The sequence below is a fragment of the Hyperolius riggenbachi genome, chromosome 12, assembly GCF_040937935.1.
Source record: "Hyperolius riggenbachi isolate aHypRig1 chromosome 12, aHypRig1.pri, whole genome shotgun sequence".
Classification (NCBI taxonomy): domain Eukaryota; kingdom Metazoa; phylum Chordata; class Amphibia; order Anura; family Hyperoliidae; genus Hyperolius; species Hyperolius riggenbachi.
In genome coordinates, this window is record NC_090657.1 from 162,450,812 (window position 1) to 162,468,934 (window position 18,123).

Genomic DNA, 18,123 nt, shown 5'->3' on the forward strand with positions numbered 1-18,123 from the left:
ATATTTTGATCTGTCAAGCATTTATTGATTGGTGGCCATCTATAAGTGTATGGTTACCTGTAGTTGGTATCATCCTCGTTGAAAATGAACGGTTCAGTAGGTATATTCTCCTGTATTTGATACCTCGGTATAGAGTGGCTGTGGAAGGAATTCTGGGAAGTCACATAAGTGTAACAGTAGAAGGTTGTGGCATTTCTCAGGCCACCTATCTGGTGACCCCTCTGCTCTCAGGGCGACCTGCTGTGTCACAGGTGACCAGTTCTGTCTGCAGGGAGTCACCCTCTGAGTAATTGTTGGTTTTGTCCTTGTGTGAAGTTTGTCACTCTGGTAAGGAAAGGGTGCATGTCATTACCACGCAGCCACCACGTCTCTCCAGGTATCCCATAAACATCCCAGACACAAGATCTAACCTGCCCAGAGCCTAATTCCATCAGGCTGATCCCCATCTCTGTGTGTCCTGTCTTTAGTCTGTTCACACAATCCTCCACCACCAGGGAAGATAAACACTCCTCTGCACCTTCCAATCCCTATTACTCACTTACAGTTTTTATTATTTATTTATTTATTTACTTACAGTTTCCTGAAGCCTTGTACACACGATTGAGTTAAAGTGTACCAAAGACAAAAATAAAATAAAAAAATCATACATACCTGGGGCTTCCGCCAGCCCCCACCGGCCTGATCGCTCCCTTGGCGCTGTCCTCTGCTTTCTGTAGCCTCCATAAGGGCTGCCGGTATCTCCAGCCAGTCGGCGCATACGCGTAGTGCGTCTGTGCACTCTCCCCCGTCTCGCTCCCATGGTTAGAAGAGTTCTGCGCCTGCGCAGAAAGTTCCCGGCGATGGGAGCGCGGTGGGCTGGGCGTGCACGGCCTGGACGCGCATGCGCAGTAAGTCTAGACTGGCCAAGATATCGGGAGCCCTTACGGAGGATACAGAAAGCAGAGGACGGCGCCAAGGGAGCGATCAGGCCGGTGGGGGCTGGCAGAAGCCCCAGGTATGTACGATATTTTGCTTTCTTTTCATCTCAGGTTCCCTTTATGTTGGCAGAGGCAGCCTATAACGATTGCCTCAGACGATAATTGGGCATGTGAACAGCAGCTGACGACCCCCAACCTGCGAGTGATCCGCCAGGCAGATCTACTCACTGCCAACGACGCCGATCCCCCGCCTGCCATGTGATGTCATGCATGTGCCGCTCGTTGGTCCTCCGTCACCCTCCTGCATAGCAACACAGCCAGTAGTCAGCTACACAGCTGACACACCTGTGTGCCCAGCCCGGCCCAGCAATGTCACCCAATCCGTCAAAGGTGTGTACACTAACACGCCATAAAGGTGACCATGCATCACTCCACTGATCGACCTCACAGTTCAATAGTTTTATTGAACGGGAGAAGACTCAGTGCTGCAACATGGCTGCCCGATCAATTTTTTTTATCAATTTGGGGCCAAAATCAGTGGAAAGGATCGATATGGAATGACATATTACATGGGGGGAGGAGCCCGGCAGGCAGAGGTGGCTCTAGGACAATGTCCAATAGATTAATGCTGAAATCTATTGAAAATCTGTGTGTAGTGTGTGGGCAGGCAATAGATCCCTCTCTGATCAGATTCGATCTGGCCATTTGAGTGATGTATGGCCTGCTTAAAGTTCCTCAAGCCAGATGGGCTAAAGCAGATTTCCCCAACCCTGTCCTCAGGGCCCACCAACAGTACATGTTTTGCAGGAAACCACAAACATGCACAGGTGAGGTAATTAGTGTCTCAGCAGAGCTGATTAACTACCTCTGTGGATTTCCACAAAACATGCACTGTTGGTGGGCCTTGAGGACAGGGTTGGGGAACACTGGGCTAAAGGATACATGCAGGGGAAAAAAAAGTTTCACTCACTTGGGGCTTCTTCCAGCCCTTAGAAGTCTGTTAGGCGCTGATCCAGGCCTCCGCTCTCTCCTACAGAAGATTGTGACCCGCGGTCCTGATCTTCTGCACATGCGTGCTGCACGCCTCCCATGATTGCGCTCCCATGGCTGGGATTGAGGTGAGTTTGAGCCAGTGAGGTGTATCTGGACTGGTAATAATGCATGTATGCTTAATAGACTTGTTTTGACAAGCAATATTTTTGAATCTAACCTATCAATTGTCATTAACCTTTTGGGGACCGACATAGTTTGAATCTACGTCCAGCAGGTGGTGCTGCTGCCCTGACTGGACATAGCTTCAACGTCCACGATAACAAACCGCCCCGACGCGATTGTGTGCTCCGGAGAAGGGAGATTAAGCTGTCATATGACAGCTGACATCTCCCCTCAGTGATCAGAAACCCTCTGGCTGCTGATCACTATGATCGCCATAGGATCATAGTGATCACTTACAGAGCTGCGGCTGTGGGGGGAAAGAAGAGGATCCACTCACCTTTCTGCCGTTCCCCCGATGATCAGCGCATCCCCGCTGTACTGACGCTAAGTGCCGGGTCCCGGCTTGATGACGTCATCAAGCCGCGACCCGGAACTTAGCGTCAGTACAACGGGGAAGCCAGCGAGAGCGGAGGTGTCAACAGCTGCTCAACGCTGGAGCCTGGGAGGTGAGTAAAGGCTGCTGGGACATCTGGAGGCAGGGGGACACACAGCCCAGCAAGCCTCAGCAGGGATCCGTCTGCCTGCCCCCCCCCCGCATGTAAAATGCCTTGTCCTTAAGGGGGGGGGGGGGGGGTAGGCAGCCGGTCCCAAAGGTATAATGTCTGTATAGCCAATTAATGTAGTTTCTCAAGTTTTAGGGGTGGGCGGCAGGCAACAGTTGCCTTTGGTGCCAGAAAGTCCAGAAATGGTCCTAGACAGATGCTGTGATTGGTCAGGTGATCGGACCAATCATTTTCATACTTGTCGCAGACAAGAGATCCAGAAGGTATCACAGATCGGTTTCCAGCCAGGTGTCCAGCGGTTTCAGTAAGTGATCAGCACTGGTTGCTCCCATCGTTCTTGCCCTACGGGTGCCTCTTAAAGTGGAGCTGAACTCTTGCACAGAACAGAAGGGAAACATAGAGAAATGCTCCCTGTATGTATTTAGAGTTTGGCCTGTCTAATTCCCCTTCATGTATCTAATCACAAGTGTAATTTGATCTCTCAGGAATCTCCTCTGCCATGGCAGAGCAGCTAATTTGTAAACACAAGATGTTAACAATATGTCTGCTTCCATGAAAGCAGGAAGTAGACACACTGCAGATGTATTGCAGGATTTGTATCCGCTGTAACAAAGAAATGTTTTTCTTTAAAGGTTATTATACTGTTTTGTTTTTTTTAAGAGCAGAGAGGAAGTTTTGAGTTCAGATTTGCTTTATTAATATAAAAGCCATGTGTAAGATTCTGTACGGAAGATGGAGAGAACATGCCAGGCAGTCCTGTTCAGGGTTAAATGGTAGTAGAGCTCTATTCTCCTGCTGATGAGATAGGAAGGAACATTGGGTAAATTCTTCCAGGGATTCGCTTTGTTTAAAAGGCATGTTGTGTCTGATATGTCCATATAAACTCCTGGCGAATGACTCAAGACCCCGGCCCCCACCCTATATTGGGCCCACACATGAGGTCACTTGTCCCACCTCTCCGGCTCATAAGACCGTGTCACTCTGCTAGCCGCAATATTCCTTTCTGTAGCAGAGATAGCGGAATGCTGAGCGGTGAATCAGAGAAGCCTCCAGGGTTCATTGTCCCATTTATCACTCCGGATGTTTGGGGGGTTTATAAATAGTCATGATGCAATTTCCCTATAAATGGCTTGACTTATTTATAGTATCGCATGTCAGCACTTCACCGGGACTTGTGTGTGAGCCATTAGTGACGTCAGACACAAAAAGACTCAACCAGTGACAATGATCCTGCATTTTATTATTATTACTTATAGTACTCACATCTTCCATTGCTCTGTACATGCTGCAAAACAAATATTAGGGAGCATAGACACATGAGAGGTTCAGAACTCTGCACAATCAGGACATCCAGCAATACAAATACCATAGCTGATGTGTGGTGTGAGACATCACCAATACTGGTACATGTTCATATGATAAATGACATCAGAGTAAGAAACACTAGGAGGAGGTCCCTGCCCCTGCAAGCTTACAATCTAGAAGGTGGTGGATATGTTAGGGAAGGAGACAGGGGTTAGAGAATGAGGCTGTGAGCCTCCAGTGCTAGCTGTAGCAAATTAAAGGCTTGCCTGAACAGGTGTGTTTGAGAGTAGGTTTGAAGGTTTTCAGGCTCTGAGCATGACAGACAGGCTGGGGGAGAGGGTTCTAAAGGAGAGGTGATGCTTGTGAGAAGTCCTGGATGCAGGAGTGAGAGGAGGTGACTAAGCTAAATTGAGAGGCTCCCTATGCTGTATCTACCCAGTCATTTGGCACTTTTATTGGCCTGATAAAGCGGGCTCAGACCTGCGAAACGCGTTGCCTGTGCTAAATATAAATCTTTTGTTACAGACAAAGATTTTGTTATTGAGGTAAGCCACCTCATATTATCTTTTCGTCTTTAAGCTGTTTTTAGACGCTTTTATTTCAACCAGGGCGCCTCTTTACCCCAATTGTGACTAAGCTAAAGGACAAGAGGGCCTCTTGGGAGAAGCCAAACAGTGCATACTGCCACTACTAGAGCACTGGCTTTTGCGGCACACCTGCACATTCACATGGTTTGTCTTTTTAAGGATACACATTTTAATACTTGCTTCGCTTCTGCCTTTACCAAGGTGATGTCTTTAGCTCATAATATGGCCCTGGGCTGTTCTCACTCTACCTGATTCAGCATGAATTGGCTAACACAGGAAGCACTGGCGTAACAATAGGGCCTGCAGCCCCTGTGCCCCCCCCCCCCCCCCCGAGGCCCACTTGGGGCCGTTTTGGGCGGCTGGAGGGGTTGCAGCATGAGGGGAAAGCCATGCTGCACTTCGGCGGGGAATTTGCGTCAGACACTATAGGGAGAAACCTCCGCGCTGGAGCGCACGGAAGGTATGTATCTGCCGCTGCCCGCCGCCTGCATACACAAACTATTCAACGCTGGAGGGGAGAGCCCGAGGTGAGGGAGGGGGGGACTGTCCGAAGTGCAGCATGGCTTTCCCCTCATGCTGCGACCCCTCCAGCCCCCCAAAACGGCCTCAAGCGGGCCCCGGGGGGGGGGGGGCACTCAGTATTTCTGCAGGGGGGCCCGGTGGGACCTTGTTACGCCCATGACAGGAAGGTATGCACGCATGTTTAAATAAGATCAAGGTAGACAAGGTACCTGGCCCAGATGGCATCCACCCCCGGGTATTAAAAGAGTTCAGTTATCGATAAGCCACTTTATCTTATTTTCTGTGATTCTCTTTCAAGTGGGGCAATTTCTTATGAATGGCGTACAGCTGATGTTTTCTCCTTTTTCAAGAACTGAAAAAAATCAGAGCCTGAAAACTATAGACCTGTAAGCTTAGCATCAGTTGTGTGTAAATTGTTTGAAGGTATTCTAAAGGGGCCCATACACCTAACGATTTTCCCGTCGATATACAGCAGATTCGAACACTGTGATCGAATCTGCTGTGAAATCGTTGCGCAAATGCAAATGATTGATTTCCGTCTGAAATCAATCGTTCCCGTCGAGCCGTCCTTGCGGAAGATTTTGCTCGATCGCCGGCGGTTCGGGAGTGCGTTGATAGCGGCGTTCGAATGCCCGACGACCGACGCAATACAGCGGCAATACATTACCTGCTCCGGCCGGCGCCAGTCCTCCCGGTCACCGCTGTCTCTTCTCCGCTGGGCTTCAGGGCTGCAGCTTCACTGAACTTCCTGTACCGGCAGGAAGTTTAAACAGTAGAGCGCCCTTTACTGTTTAAACTTCCCCAGACAGAAAGAAGTGAAGCCTGCCGGTCCGGAACCCAGCGGCAGTGGTGCTCAGCAGAGCTCGAATATTCGAGTAGCTCGAATATTCGAGCTCTTTTTCAGCTATCCGAGCTCGGTATTCGAGCTCCGAATAGCTGTAGCTATTCGAATGGGCTATCCGAGTACACTCGAATAGCCCATTCACTATTCGAGCTATTCGAGCAAACGGCGCTATTCGAGCTCGGTACCGAGCTCGAATAGCGTCATAGCCCAGATTGATGTCCTTAGAGCCAATCAGAGGGCTCCCAGGCCCTCTGACGGCAGCCAATCACAGAGGGGGACCCTGGCCAGCCCCTACCCTATAAATAGCGGCCGCCATGTTCCGTTTCTCCATGCTTGCCTGAGACTTGTACAGAGAGAGAGTTGCTCCTTTGTGCTTTGGCTTAGCAAGTGCTCTATTGTGATCATTTACCTAGCGTTTTTGCTCACCTACACCTGCCATATACACCTATATTGTTGTTAGTTAGATAGACATTGTATTTTAGTTAGTAGCTTGTGTGTTACATTAGAGACAGGCAGCTGCTGCAAGCTTACAGGTTTAGGCCTCAGGGGGGCCTTGCCTCTGTGGGCAGCTGTCCTCTGTTTATTTCTCTCATCTATACCAGTATTTCTGCTGTCCTTTACTAATAGTATTGTAGTTATACTGTACTAGGAGTAGGACACTCACTGACTGTCACTGTTTATAGGCTACTAGCTAGCTCCTGCGTGTGTGCACTCACTCACTGTGTGTACATACTACACACACTCTATTTCCTTCTGATTACTGATAGATTATTGTTAGTTAGTTGTACTTACTGTTACTACTTACTCTTACTGTACTAGGAGTCTAGGACACTCAGTCAGACAGTCACTGTGTTCATAGGCTACTAGCTCCTGCGTGCGGTCACTCACTGTCTGAGTGTACACACACCACCCACACTCCATTTCCTTCTGATCGCTGATTGATTATTGTAATTAGTTAGTTCTACTTACTGTTACTACTTACTCTTACTGTACTAGGAGTCTAGGACACTCAGTCACTGTGTGTTCATAGGCTACTAGCTCCTGCGTGCGGTCACTCACTGTCTGAGTGTACACACACCACCCACACTCCATTTCCTTCTGATCGCTCATTGATTATTGTAATTAGTTAGTTCTACTTACTGTTACTACTTACTCTTACTGTACTAGGAGTCTAGGACACTCAGTCACTGTGTGTTCATAGGCTACTAGCTCCTGCGTGCGGGCACTCACTGTCTGAGTGTACACACACCACCCACACTCCATTTCCTTCTGATCGCTGATTGATTATTGTAATTAGTTAGTTCTACTTACTGTTACTACTTACTCTTACTGTACTAGGAGTCTAGGACACTCAGTCACTGTGTGTTCATAGGCTACTAGCTCCTGCGTGCGGTCACTCACTGTCTGAGTGTACACACACCACCCACACTCCATTTCCTTCTGATCGCTGATTGATTATTGTAATTAGTTAGTTCTACTTACTGTTACTACTTACTCTTACTGTACTAGGAGTCTAGGACACTCAGTCACTGTGTTCATAGGCTACTAGCTCCTGCGTGCGGGCACTCACTGTCTGAGTGTACACACACCACCCACACTCCATTTCCTTCTGATCGCTGATTGATTATTGTAATTAGTTAGTTCTACTTACTGTTACTACTTACTCTTACTGTACTAGGAGTCTAGGACACTCAGTCACTGTGTGTTCATAGGCTACTAGCTCCTGCGTGCGGTCACTCACTGTCTGAGTGTACACACACCACCCACACTCCATTTCCTTCTGATCGCTGATTGATTATTGTAATTAGTTAGTTCTACTTACTGTTAATACTTACTCTTACTGTACTAGGAGTCTAGGACACTCAGTCACTGTGTTCATAGGCTACTAGCTCCTGCGTGCGGTCACTCACTGTCTGAGTGTACACACACCACCCACACTCCATTTCCTTCTGATCGCTGATTGATTATTGTAATTAGTTAGTTCTACTTACTGTTACTACTTACTCTTACTGTACTAGGAGTCTAGGACACTCAGTCACTGTGTGTTCATAGGCTACTAGCTCCTGCGTGCGGGCACTCACTGTCTGAGTGTACACACACCACCCACACTCCATTTCCTTCTGATCGCTGATTGATTATTGTAATTAGTTAGTTCTACTTACTGTTACTACTTACTCTTACTGTACTAGGAGTCTAGGACACTCAGTCACTGTGTGTTCATAGGCTACTAGCTCCTGCGTGCGGTCACTCACTGTCTGAGTGTACACACACCACCCACACTCCATTTCCTTCTGATCGCTGATTGATTATTGTAATTAGTTAGTTCTACTTACTGTTACTACTTACTCTTACTGTACTAGGAGTCTAGGACACTCAGTCACTGTGTTCATAGGCTACTAGCTCCTGCGTGCGGGCACTCACTGTCTGAGTGTACACACACCACCCACACTCCATTTCCTTCTGATCGCTGATTGATTATTGTAATTAGTTAGTTCTACTTACTGTTACTACTTACTCTTACTGTACTAGGAGTCTAGGACACTCAGTCACTGTGTGTTCATAGGCTACTAGCTCCTGCGTGCGGTCACTCACTGTCTGAGTGTACACACACCACCCACACTCCATTTCCTTCTGATCGCTGATTGATTATTGTAATTAGTTAGTTCTACTTACTGTTACTACTTACTCTTACTGTACTAGGAGTCTAGGACACTCAGTCACTGTGTGTTCATAGGCTACTAGCTCCTGCGTGTGGTCACTCACTGTCTGAGTGTACACACACCACCCACACTCCATTTCCTTCTGATCGCTGATTGATTATTGTAATTAGTTAGTTCTACTTACTGTTAATACTTACTCTTACTGTACTAGGAGTCTAGGACACTCAGTCACTGTGTTCATAGGCTACTAGCTCCTGCGTGCGGGCACTCACTGTCTGAGTGTACACACACCACCCACACTCCATTTCCTTCTGATCGCTGATTGATTATTGTAATTAGTTAGTTCTACTTACTGTTACTACTTACTCTTACTGTACTAGGAGTCTAGGACACTCAGTCACTGTGTGTTCATAGGCTACTAGCTCCTGCGTGCGGTCACTCACTGTCTGAGTGTACACACACCACCCACACTCCATTTCCTTCTGATCGCTGATTGATTATTGTAATTAGTTAGTTCTACTTACTGTTAATACTTACTCTTACTGTACTAGGAGTCTAGGACACTCAGTCACTGTGTGTTCATAGGCTACTAGCTCCTGCGTGCGGTCACTCACTGTCTGAGTGTACACACACCACCCACACTCCATTTCCTTCTGATCGCTGATTGATTATTGTAATTAGTTAGTTCTACTTACTGTTACTACTTACTCTTACTGTACTAGGAGTCTAGGACACTCAGTCACTGTGTTCATAGGCTACTAGCTCCTGCGTGCGGGCACTCACTGTCTGAGTGTACACACACCACCCACACTCCATTTCCTTCTGATCGCTGATTGATTATTGTAATTAGTTAGTTCTACTTACTGTTACTACTTACTCTTACTGTACTAGGAGTCTAGGACACTCAGTCACTGTGTGTTCATAGGCTACTAGCTCCTGCGTGCGGGCACTCACTGTCTGAGTGTACACACACCACCCACACTCCATTTCCTTCTGATCGCTGATTGATTATTGTAATTAGTTAGTTCTACTTACTGTTACTACTTACTCTTACTGTACTAGGAGTCTAGGACACTCAGTCACTGTGTTCATAGGCTACTAGCTCCTGCGTGCGGGCACTCACTGTCTGAGTGTACACACACTAAATTTACTTGTGATTACTACTGATTATTGTAACTGCTAGTTGTACTTCCTGACTGTTACTACTTACTTACTGTACTAGGGGACACTCACTCAGTCACCTCACCAACCAACCCACTCCATTAAAGTACCCCACTTTTCACCCGCCCTTTTAAAAAACTTTTGTCTATACGCCCAAAACATTGAAGATGTCTGGAAGTGGCAGCCAGCGCGGTTTGGGCAAGGGGAAGGGCAGCAAGGGAATCAGGAGGAGAGGGAGCAGCATTGTGGCAAGCCGCGGCCGCGGGCGCGCCACCATGCACAGTTCCGCAGCAGCAGCAGCAGCGTCAGTGGCTAACATTCCTCCCATAGCCACTGGCCGTGGACGCCTTGGGCGCCGCCCAGCAGGAGCATCTGCAACTCACGCTGCAGAGACACAGCAGCAGCAGCGTGTAGCACCTGCTCCCATTTTCCTCCAGCCGGGTCGGAAACGTCCTATTGAGGAAAAGGATGCAGACACTGTGGTGCAACTCATGACGGAGGATGAGCAGCCCGCCATCAGCTCTGCATCCGAGGCCTCCACCCTCACCACCACCACCACCCCTGTTCGCAGCAGCCGCCCAGCAGGGTCTGGGGAGGAGGCCAGTTCACCGTCACTCGCCGACCTGTCATTCAGCAGTCTTTTGACCCCAGGCATCATGAGTAAATTGTCTGCTGTTGTTGGCGATCTTGAGGAGGAGATGCTGATGGGCACTTTGGGGGATGAGGGATTGGACAGCAAGACTGTGGCGACAGTCAAGCAGCCCATCCATGCATCAGGAGAGGAGTTTGGGGGGTCCTCATCCCAGCAGGACATGTTTCAGGAGGGGGAGGATGATGATGACCCGGTGACAGACAGAGACTGGGTGCCACCACCTCCAGGGGATGTCGTCCTCAGCAGCTCTGAGGAGGAGGAGGAGGATGCGCTTGTGGGCCTTGCAAGGAGGCGCATCATTGCAAGCATTGGCAGCGTCCCACACCCTGCTGGTGTCTCAGGCTCAGCAGCAGCAGCATCAGCCAGTACCACCACCAGCCGCACCCAAGCCCCCCCCCCAACCACCACAGGGAGACAGGCAGCAGCGCTTCCATGCCGTAGGGGGATGTTTAAGTCACCAATCTGGCGATATTTCACCATGCCCACTGTGTACAGCAAGTACGCCACTTGCAACCACTGTCAGCGGAAGTTGAGCAGAGGTGCAGACCCCTTAAAGTTCTGCACCAGCTCGCTCATCAACCACCTTGCGGCTAAACATTTCCACCAGCATGAGGAGTTCCAGAGGCTGAAGGCATCTGGTGCTGGCAGTGGCACCACACCCATCACTGCACAGCCTTCAGCAGCAGCAGCAGCAACAGCAGCCACCCGCCCTCCTGCTCCTCCAGCAGCACCAGCAGGAGTGCGGAAACGCACTGCTCCTCCCCCCTCTGCAACTCCTGCCGCCGACACTGAGGCCTGTTCTGGCAGCCAGTCCTCAGTGGCCTCCTCTGCTGTGTCTGCTGATTCCCGTGTCAGCAAAAGGCCACGCCAGAGCCTTTTGAGCGAGTCCTTCCAGGGGGTGGTTAGGGCTCTGCCTCCCAGCAGCCGTCGCGTGCGGCAGCTGAACGGCTTGCTGGCACGGGCCATGTGCTCCCAACTCCTGCCGTACACGCTCGTGCAGGAGGGGAGCGACATTCGTGCGCTGCTTGCTTGCGCAGCCCCAGACTGGCAGCTCCCCAGCAGACACTTTTTCTCCCGCAAGGCCATTCCTGCACTGCACCGCTTTGTGATGGCCAATGTGGAGCGAGGGCTGGAGCACGCGGTTGGTGAAAGGGTCCACGTCACCATGGACTCCTGGAGCAGCCGCTTCGGGACAGGCCGCTACCTGTCCTTCACTGTCCACTGGGTCAGCTTGGTGGAAGGGGGTGAGGATGGGAGAGCAGCAGCGGGCACAGCAGCAGCAGCAACACAGTGGGTGGTGCCACCCCGCAGGCTCAGGGGAACTGCAGCAGGTTCCTCCGATCCTCTGCCATCCTCCGGCACACCTGGCCAAACCCCCCGCCTCAGCAGCAGCGTGAAGGCCCGCCACTGCCAAGCGCTGCTGCACTTGGTCAGCCTTGGGAAGACCAAGCTGACGGCAACCCATGTGTTGGCCAAACTCCAGGAGCAGGAGAGGATTTGGCTGACCCCCAGAGGCCTCAGAGTCGGAGAGGTGGTGGCCGACAATGGGGCCAATCTGGTTGCCGCAATACACAGGGGAAACCTGACCCACATCCCCTGTCTTGCCCACGTGCTGAACCTGGTGGTGCAGAAGTTCCTGCGCACCTACCAGGGGATGGGCGAACTGCTGGAAACGGCAAGGAATGTTGTGCGTCACTTCCGGCGCTCGGCTGCAGCCTGTGCGAGCCTGGAAGATGTGCAAAAGGAGCTGGATCTGCCACGCCATCGGCTGATCCTTGACGTTCCGACTCGCTGGAACTCCACCCTGGCGATGTTGGAGCGTCTGGTTGAACAGAGGCACGCTGTCAAACAGTACCTTGCCCTGGCCACTGTTTCCGCAGCTCTGAGAAGGGACAAGACCAGCAACTTCCCGTCCATCGTCCCCGATGATGACTGGAGGCACATGCAGCAGGTGTGCTTAGTGCTGGCTCCCTTCCTGCAGGCCACAAACATGGTGAGCAGGGACCATGCTATGGTCTGCGAGTGGGTGCCCCTGGTTTCTCTGCTGAACAGGGCCCTCGATGCTTTGCTGGAACAGGGAGCGGCAGCCTTGGACCAGCAGGAGCGGCAACCAGCTGCGCAGTCCACCTCTGAGGGGGAGGAGGAGGAGGACTTGGTGGAGGTCCCTGACCTGGCTGCTGATGAGGGGGATCAGCACAGCGCAGCTGAGTTGGTGCGGGGGTGGAGAGAGGATGAGGCGGCAGAGGAGGAGGATGAGGACAGCACTGACGTCGATGTGCCAGCAGACGTGGCCCGCCTCTTCCCAATGGCAGCGCACATGCTGACGTGCCTGCGCAGGGACCCCAGGGTGATCCAGATGAAGCAGAGGGAGGACATCTGGATCAGCATGATGTTGGACCCACGCCTCAAGGGGAAGTTGAGCCAGTTCCTGCCGCCTGCAGGAGGAGACCCAGCGCAACAAATAAGGAGCTTGCAGCAGGCCCTTGTTGAGCGCTTGGAGGAAGCCTTCCCCCAGCCTTCCACCCCCACTGTCCAGCAGCCAGCACAGAGGCAGCAGCAGGTGCCTGCATCCAGCAGCAGCAAGCGCCCCACAGACCTGCTGTCTCTCAGCCACGAGCTCTACAGGACTGTAGAGGCTCCGGCAGCAGTGACTAGAGAGGAGATGCATGCAGCAGCATCCTCCTCCGGTCACAGCCAGCGCCTGACCCGCATGGTGGCTGACTACATGGGGTCGTACAGCGGGCTTGACAGCGATGCCCCTGTTGATCCCATGGAGTATTGGGTCAAGCGCATGGAGATCTGGAGCGAGCTGGCGCAGTACGCCCTGGAAGTGCTGTCCTGCCCCCCTTCCAGCGTGCTGTCCGAGCGCTGCTTCAGTGCAGCTGGTGGCGTGGTCACCGAGAAACGCTCACGTCTGTCTCACAAGTCTGTGGACAGACTGACGTTTCTCAAGATGAACCAGGCGTGGGTGGAAGGCGAGTTCCTGGCCCCTGTTGTCGGCGAGAGGGGGACATGAACTGGCTGCCGGAACCATCGTTAATGTGCCTTACCACCCTTTACCACCTCCTGGCTCCTGCTCACTAAGCCAGCCTGGTTCACTTTGACTATTACGTCGCCTGCAGCCACACATTTTACACCTACAGTGGGCTGCTGTGTACTGCCCTTCTGCTGTCTGTCTGTGTTTCCCACTGCCAGGGTACACAGATGATTTACCTTCTGCTGCCACTCTGCCACCAGCTATTACGTCAAACAATAGCTATATTGGTTGTAAAACCAAAAACCAAAAAGCCATAAAAAAAAAAAAAAGGTTTAATTTTTCTGAGGTGCCCGGGTTGAAAACTGTGTTGTCCCAGTTGTGTATTGGACACAATGTGGGCTGCACGACCGCTGTCTGGGACCTCCTGTTGTGTTTATTTACAGCCCTGGTATCACCGCTAGGTACCAGGGCTATTATGTCACGCTGCCTACCTGCTGCCACACTCACACTGCTCCTCCATACCTCCTCCTGCTGCTGCTGCTGCTGTCTGTCTGTGTTTCCCACTGCCAGGGTACACAGATGATTTACCTTCTGCTGCCACTCTGCCACCAGCTATTACGTCAAACAATAGCTGCTCGCCTACTCCTCCATTCCTCCTCCTGCTGCTGCTGTCTGTCTGTGTTTCCCACTGCCAGGGTACACAGATGATTTACCTTCTGCTGCCACTCTGCCACCAGCTATTACGTCAAACAATAGCTGCTCGCCTACTCCTCCATTCCTCCTCCTGCTGCTGCTGTCTGTCTGTGTTTCCCACTGCCAGGGTACACAGATGATTTACCTTCTGCTGCCACTCTGCCACCAGCTATTACGTCAAACAATAGCTATATTGGTTGTAAAACCAAAAACCAAAAAACCATAAAAAAAAAAAAAAGGTTTAATTTTTCTGAGGTGCCCGGGTTGAAAACTGTGTTGTCCCAGTTGTGTATTGGACACAATGTGGGCTGCACGACCGCTGTCTGGGACCTCCTGTTGTGTTTATTTACAGCCCTGGTATCACCGCTAGGTACCAGGGCTATTATGTCACGCTGCCTACCTGCTGCCACACTCACACTGCTCCTCCATACCTCCTCCTGCTGCTGCTGCTGCTGTCTGTCTGTGTTTCCCACTGCCAGGGTACACAGATGATTTACCTTCTGCTGCCACTCTGCCACCAGCTATTACGTCAAACAATAGCTGCTCGCCTACTCCTCCATTCCTCCTCCTGCTGCTGCTGTCTGTCTGTGTTTCCCACTGCCAGGGTACACAGATGATTTACCTTCTGCTGCCACTCTGCCACCAGCTATTACGTCAAACAATAGCTATATTGGTTGTAAAACCAAAAACCAAAAAACCATAAAAAAAAAAAAAAAGGTTTAATTTTTCTGAGGTGCCCGGGTTGAAAACTGTGTTGTCCCAGTTGTGTATTGGACACAATGTGGGCTGCACGACCGCTGTCTGGGACCTCCTGTTGTGTTTATTTACAGCCCTGGTATCACCGCTAGGTACCAGGGCTATTATGTCACGCTGCCTACCTGCTGCCACACTCACACTGCTCCTCCATACCTCCTCCTGCTGCTGCTGCTGCTGTCTGTCTGTGTTTCCCACTGCCAGGGTACACAGATGATTTACCTTCTGCTGCCACTCTGCCACCAGCTATTACGTCAAACAATAGCTGCTCGCCTACTCCTCCATTCCTCCTCCTGCTGCTGCTGTCTGTCTGTGTTTCCCACTGCCAGGGTACACAGATGATTTACCTTCTGCTGCCACTCTGCCACCAGCTATTACGTCAAACAATAGCTATATTGGTTGCAAAACCAAAAACCAAAAAACCATAAAAAAAAAAAAAGGTTTAATTTTTCTGAGGTGCCCGGGTTGAAAACTGTGTTGTCCCAGTTGTGTATTGGACACAATGTGGGCTGCACGACCGCTGTCTGGGACCTCCTGTTGTGTTTATTTACAGCCCTGGTATCACCGCTAGGTACCAGGGCTATTATGTCACGGCGAGCTGCCTGCCTCATTGACTGCCTGCTGCCACACACTCATCCTCCTCCTCCTGCTGCTGAATTTACCTCCTGCTGTCTTTGTGTTTCCACTGCCAGGGAGCACATACAATGGCGCTTCCAACATGCGTGCGCCCACCAGCTATTTGTTACGCTCAAAAATAGATGCATTTCTTTAAAAAAAAATTGAAAAGAGAAATACGTGAAGAAGAATAAGACTATATTGAAAAGGAAGGAGAAGAAGAAGAAGAAGAAGAAGAAGAAGAAGAAGAAGAAGATACAGTAACACTACTGAACAAAATTAAGGACACAACTTCTCTTTCCACATTTTTTTTTAAAGGAACATCCCCACATAATCACTTGCTGTTGTTACTTGGAAAAAAAGAGGTTTCTTGCATCATTCACCCTCAAAACAAGTGTTGGAAGCTATTTAAGGCCAATTCGAATAGTCAGCTCGAATAGTTAGCTCGAATACCGACTCGAATAGTGAGCTCGAAGTCCGAGGTCGAATCGAGTAGTAAAAATTATTCGACTCGAATATTCGAATGACCTCGAATAATTTACTATTCGAATTCGACCAAACTCGAATTTTAAAAAGGGGTATTTGAGCACCACTACCCAGCGGAGAAGAGACAGCGGTGACCGGGGGAACTCGCGCCGGCCGGAGCAGGTAATGTATGCAGGGGGGGTGTCAGCGGCAGCACCGCCACAGATTGTGATCGGTTTCATGCTGAAATCGATTCACAATCTGTTTGCAGTAAAGGCAGCCATATGATCCCTCTGTGATGAGATTCGATCAGAGAGGGATCTATCTGTTGGTCGAATCTGATGGCAAATCGCCCAGTGTATAGCCACCTTAAGGGATGCTATACAAAATTATGTAACACAGAATAATCTTATTTCAGTTAAACAGCATTGTTTTACTAAAGACAGGTCTTATCTTACAAACATGTTCAGCTTTTATGAAGTGGTGAATGAAAATTTAGATCTTGGGAAAGCTGTAGATGTAGTGTACTTGGACTTTGCAAAGGCTTTTGACACTGTTCCCCACAATAGCCTGGTGCAGAAGCTGAGGATACAGGGGCTAGGAGAAAATATGTGTTGATCAATATGGCAACTCCACCATCAAATCCAGTTCATAAGCAGCTTTGAAACAGTCTTTCGCTTATTAATTCAGCAATTCATATATCATTGCTGATCATATTGATCAACACTGAAGCAGTGAAGTTGATTCTCTATGCTGATAAAGTGCATTATAGACAGATTGCACAAGTTTTTTAAGAGGTGGAAACGTTTTTACAAGCACTTTTTGGAGAAAGAAGCCTGCTCACCGAATTATTCTATAGATACACGATAGGAATTTGTTCTAGACGGGATACTATGGGACGGTGGTATTGAGAGAATTATCTAGTTAGTGCTGTAGAATTGTTATTGTTTTATTATTTTTGTGTGTTATGATTCATATTTTATGAATTAAATTTATATGTTGATATATATAGGCGCATGAGTGCTTTTGAATTTTATTAATCATAATCAATGCCAAGCAGTGGTAAACTGGTAGCTAAAGCACATTAAATTCTGGGATGCATAAAGCAGGAAATAAAATCTCGAGATGCTAGTATACTACTCCCTCTTGTGAGGCCACATCTGGAGTATGGGATACAGTTTTGGGCACCACACTATCGAAAGAACATTGACCCTCTATAACAGTTACAAAGACGGGCAACTAAATTATTCAGAGGGATGGAAAATCTCAGTTACCAAGAAAAGTTGAACAAACTGGGCTTATTCAGCTTGGAAAAAAAAGGCAGCTGAGAGGTGACCTGATTCACATGTATAAATACATCAGAGGGCAATACAAAAGCTTTGCAGGTGAGCTTTTTGTCCCTAGGATTGTACAATAGACAAAGGGACATGATCTGCGTATGGAGGAAAAAGGTTTTTGCCATTTATTTAGAAAGGGGTTCTTTACATTGAGAGTGGTTAAAATCTGGAATATCTTACGTCAGGAAGTTGTTATGGCAAACTTTATAACTGCATATAAAGGGAACCTGAGACGAAAGCTTCTCAGGTTTCATACTTACCTGGGGCTTCCTTAAGCCACCCAGCCAGGCGCGCTCCCCCGTCACTCCAAGTGTTAAGCCCTTGTGCAATAGTACTGCGCAAGCGCAGAATGCTCCCAGCCACGCTAGCGCGACAGGCATGGCCAGGCCCTGCATGCGCAATGAAGCGTGACTCGGCCAGGATTTTGGGCTAAATTGCAGGGGATCAGAGCCACTCTGGGAGACGGCGAGGGATGATCGGTCTTAAAGGGAACCTGAACTGAGTAGAATTACTTAAAATAAACACATGAGGTAACTTCAATTGAACATTACATAGTTACCTTGCCATCAGTTCCTCTCAGAAGCTCACCATTTTCTTCTGACAATGATCCCTTCCAGTTCTGACAACATTTTGTCAGAACTGAAATATATCAGTTGCTGTCAGTTATAGCTGAGAGGACAACTGATGTACCAGGTAATGTCCATGTTTCCCTATGGCTCAAGTGGGCGATGTTACAGTTTAACTGTGTGCGGACCAGAAAGCTGTTATGGGGTAATGGCTATTTTCAAAATGGTGGCTGGAAAATTCCCTTGATCACAGAGGACAAACAGGATGTAGTAGAATAGAAAGAGATTGATAAGCAGATTACACGGGAGGTAAGTAGGACTTGAGTATGTATATTTTGACTTTTAATTTTC

The 18,123-nt window shown here is 49.4% G+C and overlaps 1 protein-coding gene across 1 annotated transcript in view; it reads left to right on the forward strand.

The window, feature by feature from the left end:
- Positions 1 to 2,478: 2,478 nt before the first annotated feature.
- Positions 2,479 to 18,123, forward strand: part of LOC137541008 (keratin-associated protein 16-1-like) — a 34,763-nt gene continuing 19,118 nt past the window's right edge. Inside the window, exon 1 of the mRNA XM_068262160.1 lies at positions 2,479 to 2,578. Coding sequence (XP_068118261.1) covers positions 2,479 to 2,578 — 100 coding nt within the window. The remainder of the gene's footprint in view (positions 2,579 to 18,123) is intronic.